At 55.0% G+C, this 6000-nt stretch overlaps 2 protein-coding genes across 3 annotated transcripts in view; one reads left to right on the forward strand and one right to left on the reverse strand.

The window, feature by feature from the left end:
- The window catches only part of Acsf2 (acyl-CoA synthetase family member 2), a 39133-nt gene that overhangs the window by 7799 nt on the left and 25334 nt on the right, over positions 1-6000 (reverse strand). For both annotated transcript variants that reach the window (XM_029546405.1, XM_021212358.2), the window contains exons 7-10: positions 5572-5667; positions 5279-5436; positions 4940-5031; positions 4293-4369 (exon numbers count right to left, since the gene is read on the reverse strand). In XM_029546405.1, coding sequence (XP_029402265.1) covers positions 4293-4369; positions 4940-5031; positions 5279-5436; positions 5572-5667 — 423 coding nt within the window. The remainder of the gene's footprint in view (positions 1-4292; positions 4370-4939; positions 5032-5278; positions 5437-5571; positions 5668-6000) is intronic.
- Positions 207-4110, forward strand: Chad (chondroadherin). The gene is made up of 4 exons (XM_021212359.1): positions 207-1028; positions 2810-2973; positions 3220-3365; positions 3584-4110. Exons 1-3 carry the CDS (start codon positions 258-260, stop codon positions 3359-3361), a joined length of 1077 nt encoding a protein of 358 aa, XP_021068018.1. The 5' UTR covers positions 207-257; the 3' UTR covers positions 3362-3365; positions 3584-4110.

Genomic DNA, 6000 nt, shown 5'->3' on the forward strand with positions numbered 1-6000 from the left:
ACCAAGGGGTTGGGGATCAGGGGAAGGGCCCTCAACCCTACACATGGTCTCCTGCTGTGAAAAGAGCCCCCAGCCATCAAGGACGGGGGCGCATCTCTGGGCGGGAAGGGGTTAAATCAGTGGCTTCGATGCTCCACGTAGTAGCTGGCTCCGCTGCCAACTGCGGTCAAGGCTGCCCTATAAATGGGCCGGGAGACCCGAGAATCGAGGACTTGTCGCTGCCTTAGCCCCCAGCCCCGGCTCAAGGCGTCCCGACCATGGCCCGCGCGCTCTTATTCAGTCTGGTCTTTCTTGCCATCCTCCTGCCTGCGCTGGCCGCCTGCCCCCAAAACTGCCACTGCCATGGTGATCTGCAGCATGTCATCTGCGACAAGGTGGGGCTGCAGAAGATCCCCAAGGTATCAGAGACAACCAAACTGCTCAATCTCCAGCGCAACAACTTCCCGGTGCTGGCTGCCAACTCGTTTCGGACCATGCCGAACCTGGTCTCCCTGCACCTGCAACACTGCAACATCCGCGAGGTGGCGGCTGGTGCCTTCCGAGGCCTGAAGCAGCTCATCTACCTGTACCTGTCCCACAACGACATTCGGGTGTTGCGAGCTGGAGCCTTCGATGACCTGACTGAACTCACTTACCTCTATCTAGACCACAACAAAGTGTCGGAACTGCCCCGGGGGTTGCTCTCCCCTCTGGTCAACCTCTTCATCTTGCAACTCAACAACAACAAAATCCGAGAGCTGCGTGCTGGAGCCTTCCAGGGGGCCAAGGACCTGCGCTGGCTCTACCTGTCAGAAAATGCCCTCAGTTCCCTGCAGCCTGGTTCTCTGGATGATGTGGAGAACCTAGCAAAGTTCCATGTGGACAAGAACCAGCTGTCTAGCTACCCCTCAGCCGCCCTGAGCAAACTTCGGGTGGTGGAGGAGCTGAAGCTGTCCCACAACCCTCTGAAAAGCATCCCAGACAATGCCTTCCAGTCCTTCGGCAGATACCTGGAGACCCTCTGGCTGGACGACACCAACCTGGAGAAGGTGAGTGCCCTGGCTGCAGTTCTCCCTGCGCCTTCTGGGATGCCACCCCAGGACCACATCAGGACAGCATTCCCTCCTCCTGGACTCCTTGCCGTTCAGATTATCTTCCAAAGCAAGGGGCCTTTGCCACCTCTCTCTGCATATCCACACCCCCCTCCCCATCCCTCTCACCCTTACCTGGTCCCGCTGCTTCTCAGCAGGGCTCTCTTGGGACTCCTTATAAGAGAGGGAACTGTTCTGGTCCCACAAATGTCCTCTGGGGAGCCATCTGCCCCAGACCCCACGGTGAACAGCAGACACCTCTTCCTGTTGGACTTTCTACCCCTCCTTTACCAGTCTCCGGCAAGCCTACCATTCCATAAAGGAAGGTTTGTCTACTGCGGCACTTCCAGAAGCTGAGAGAACACAGAGTGATTGTTCCCGGTGGGTGCTGGCCTGTGTCGCTAAGGTAAAATGAGGGACCGGAGGATGAATTGGGGAGCAAGTACCTTAAGGCGAACTCTTCCACACCCTCGTCCCATTCCCTCCGTGGGTCGAAACACACTTAATTTTATTGCAACCTCGGGTCCATTTCAAATAAGTACAGGAAACCAAGACACAGAGACCTGACTTGGCTTCACCAAGTTGCTGGCTTGGTGCTCTTGCAGCCCGTGAATGAACACATGAGCTCCTTGGCACACGCCCCCAAGTGTCTCCTCAGAGCACAGACTGACTGTCTCACTGTCCCGCAGACAGTTTGTTGACTTTTGCCTTCCCCAGTCACCAGATCCCGGACTCCTCAATCCTTCCTCCCTTGGGATGCTCAGTCTAGCCTGGTCGGGGTTGTCTAGGAGCAGAGTCCTTTTCAGTGGATCACCCCGGTACACAACATAGTTTCAGCCAGGAGGTTCGGGCAGAGACCAGAGCAAGGTAGAGTCGTTTTGTTTGTAGAGAACATCACAGCCCGATCTGGTCTGTGAGAGGTCACAGATATGAAGCTGAGGATAGAAGCTAACCTGGGCAGAGGCCAACCTTGTCTGGGTAAATGGAGCCTTCTGGGTGGATCTTCTTCAGCCTGGCCTCACCCCCGCCGAACGTAGACCACCCCTGTGCCACCCTGTGGCCAGTAGAACAGCATACGAAGGCTGATTTAGAATGAGGAGGGCAGAGAGAAACTGGCACCAGGGCTCAGATGAGGGCACCAGTACATTTCCTCTGGAGCCATCCATCCTGACCAAAGTCCCCACAGAGAGAACTCCACAAATAGCATCTAGCTGAGGGCAGAGCAAGAAGGACACTCCTGGGGGAAATCCTGGGACCCGGGGGCTGTGGGGAGCCTGGCCTCACTGCCCGTCCCACCAGACACTGACCAGGTTCACCGTGTGCCCGCGCCAGGCTCACTGCCCATCCCACTAAACACACTGACGGTTCACCGTGTGCCTGCCCGGGCAACTCAAAGCCAAGCTCTGCCTGCTCCCCAGATCCAGTGTTTGTGCAGGGAGGGGGGTGAACAGGGTGTGGTCCTGCAGCTACTGTTTACTAGCTAGGCGACCCTGTCCAAGGAACTGAACTTTTTCCATTTACATATTGGGAAGGACCCCTCCCCTCTCAAAAAAGAAAAAAAAGGTGTTGTGGATGACATCATTCAGACAACTTAGTCATTCTGCTTGGGAAACTGTGGCTCCTCAACAGGCCAGTGCTTTGTGTCCAGGGAAAGACGAACCTGGCCCTCTGAGAAAAGAACCAGGAGAGCCAGGAGAGAGATGGGTTGAGGTGCTCACTCTGCCTCTGTCACCTCACAGTTCTCAGATGCTGCCTTCGCGGGTGTGACCACACTGAAACACGTCCATCTGGACAACAACCGCCTGAACCAACTGCCTTCCTCCTTCCCCTTTGACAACCTGGAGACCCTCACTCTCGCCAACAACCCATGGAAATGCACCTGCCAGCTCCGTGGCCTTCGGCGGTGAGAATATTCCTCCATGTAACCCCCAGTTTGCCGTCCACATGATGATGGTCCTGCAGTAAAACAGCCTGGACATCCCAGACAGCTACCTAGCACGTCGGGTACTGAGTAGCTCCGTTCTCTCATTTGTCAAATGAAGATGACAACTCCAGCTATGTCTAAGGCCAGACTCCATCCCTGTCACTGTCCCTTTTCCAAGCCTTCCCACCCAGCTTCTCCAAGCCCAACAACTCTTTGTCTCTGTAGGTGGTTGGAAGCCAAGGCTTCTCGACCGGATGCTACCTGCTCCTCGCCAGCCAAGTTCAAGGGTCAGCGGATTCGTGACACAGATGCCCTCCGCAGCTGCAAATCCCCGACCAAGAGGTCCAAGAAAGCTGGCCGCCATTAAACAGGTGGGGGCCGGGTAGGGAGGCCACCATGGTCGGAGATTCCAGATGGGGTGCTGCTATATCCCATGACACCACCTCTGGAGGAGCAATCAGATCCTTGTCTTATAAGAAAAGGAGGGAGGACTGGGTACCCTCTGCCATGGCTTGGCCTAGGACGTCCAGGGGTCCCTTTGATGACTCTGGGTGACTGGAGTCCTAATACTCGTCTTTCCTTACCGCAGGTCCTGATCCAGCCAGTCCTGGTGACTGCCTTCTGCTGGAGAGACTACTGACATCCCGTCCCATCATCCACACCTTCTCCCACAGCCTCTGCGGATGCACAGCGCTGCCCGCCCCCCACCTAGGTACATCTTGGCAGGGGGCACTGGGCTCTCTATCACCACCCCAGCTCCACTCAGTGGGGTCCTTGGGAAGACACAGAATCAGTCAGGGCTCTGCCATGGCTCCTTTCAGAGAAGCTATTGTAGAACCTCCTACCCTCTGTCCATCGGAGCTTAAACGCAGTGGTCATTGGGATGACCACGTTATTACCAGCCTCCTCAGTTCCCTCCATCCTGCCATTTGGAAACAAACATCGGGCCCTTGACCCACCCTGATTGCCAGAAAGAATTTCAGGCCCATGCCCCAACTCTGCCAGTTCCTGCCTGCCAGGACATGCTACCAGGATACCAGTAGCGCTTGGCTGCATATCTTTCCCGTTTCTACTCCAGATTTCTATAAACATAAATGTATGTGTGTACACCATTCACCTCCTCTCACCTATCCCTATACCTCAGCACGTGTTAGTTAATTAGCTCACACCGTCTTGCTTTACCTCTGCTTCCTGGAACAGAGAATAAGCTGGGGGTCACCTTTGGTCTGGCTTCTCCGTCCCTGCGCACTACGGGCCTGGCTAGCTCCCAGCCATGGGGGGTTCTTATAACCACTCACCACCAGCTCCTTCATGTTCATCTTGTTGATGATGGCTCGAATCAATTCCGGGGGTGCTGGGGACCCAGCAATCACACCTGGATCAGGGAGAGGGGTTGATGGGATTGATGGTAGAAGCTTGTGATGCCAGCTACTTGGGAGGCTGAGGCAGGAGGATTGCAAGTTCAAAGTCTGACTGGGAATACAGAGTGAGTTCCAGGCCCAGCCTGGGTAGCTTAGTGAGACTCTGTCTCAAAAAGAGGAAGGCTGGGGACCGTTCTGTCATAGAACACTTGCCTGCCATTCAGGAGGTCCTGGGTTCAATCCTCAGTACTAGAGAGAGAGACAGAGACAGAGACAGAGAGAAACAGAGAGAGACAGACAGAGACAAATAGAGACAGACAGAAAGAGAGGCTAACACATTTCTCCATTCTTAAGAGTCGATTGTTGGACCCCTTCCACCTACTCCTGTAAAGGGAAGAAACCCCCATGCATTGGTAAAAGATGTAAAAGCTGAGGTTGGCCCAGCATTCGGGGACACTTGGGAATTGTCCCTTCTCATCTACATTTCTACAGTGTCTTTCCTACCTCCTCTATAAAAACCCAGCTTCCCCGGGGCCGTGGAAACGGACCTTCCCCAAGCTATGCGGCCTTTGACAGCGCCTCACCTCCACGAATGCTTGTGAAATCATAACTGGAGAAGTCTGGCTGATTCAGAATATCCACAAACATCGTGGGTGTCCCATACAAGAGGGTGCCTCTGCACAAAGAAAGGACACAAAATTAGGTTTAGAAGTGAGATGAACCCCTTTCTTCCCCACCCCTCATGAACTCTCAGTGAGGGCCGAAACTGTGGGAAACAGAAGCTTAAGGGGGGGCGGGACCTGGTCCTTTAGTCCCCACTGCCACCCATCCCAGGTCTCCTGGCTGGAGGAAGAGGGTGAGTTCAGGAGTGAGGGTCTGGAGGGTCCTATCAGCCCACAGGCAGCTTGTCCACCAATGCCCACTTCTCTTTGCTGATGGCTTCCAGTGCCTTCTTGCCATTGAAGCTTGGAGAAGACAGGAGGAGGGTGGCACCGTGCATCATAGACACCATTGTACCCCCCACGGAGCCCAGGCAGTGGTACAGGGGACTGGGCAGGATCACTCGCAACTCCTCTGCAGTCTGGAGACGGAGAGGGAGACAGGCTGGGTCTATCATGCGGCCAGTTCTCCTAGCCAGCAGGGGGAGCCCGGCAAGCTGGGTCACTCCTTGCCCCAGCTGTTCCCCCACCACAGCCAGGGCCCATCCCAACCTCACCTTTGTGGGCATCTTCAGACGCTGGCCTATCAGCATGGAGTTGTTTACGATGTTGTGGTGGGAAAGAGTGGCCCCCTTGGGGTTTCCAGTTGTCCCCTAAGAAGATAAGTGAGTGACAGCTTGTTCTTTTTCTCTGTGTTTCCTTCCCATCCTTGGCCTGACCCTGCTCAGAGGGGTTGGGGGCGGAGCCAGAAGAGTAGGATATGGTTGCCCTGAGTTCACTTCCTCCTTTTGTTTATGCTCAATGAGCTGTGCGGGGCCAGATGTTAGCATCCCGGATGCAAAAGAGCACAATACTTCTTTCTTCATCTGGTTTACACCGGCATGTAAGTTGGCACAGAGGACTCTACCACAGACTGGGTTTAGGAACTCACTCTCTCTCTCTCTCTCTCTCTCTCTCTCTCTCTCTCTCTCTCTCTCTCTCTCTCT

The sequence above is a fragment of the Mus pahari genome, chromosome 14, assembly GCF_900095145.1.
Source record: "Mus pahari chromosome 14, PAHARI_EIJ_v1.1, whole genome shotgun sequence".
Classification (NCBI taxonomy): Eukaryota; Metazoa; Chordata; class Mammalia; order Rodentia; family Muridae; genus Mus; species Mus pahari.

What these genes read in the sequence shown, in the direction of transcription:
- Chad (XM_021212359.1), top strand. Translation starts at nt 258, where the DNA reads ATGGCCCGCGCGCTCTTATTCAGTCTGGTCTTTCTTGCCATCCTCCTG. An exon ending in ACGACACCAACCTGGAGAAG is followed by an intron (nt 1,029 to 2,809) that starts GTGAGTGCCCTG and finishes GTCACCTCACAG; the next exon opens with TTCTCAGATGCTGCCTTCGC. An exon ending in CAGCTCCGTGGCCTTCGGCG is followed by an intron (nt 2,974 to 3,219) that starts GTGAGAATATTC and finishes TTGTCTCTGTAG; the next exon opens with GTGGTTGGAAGCCAAGGCTT.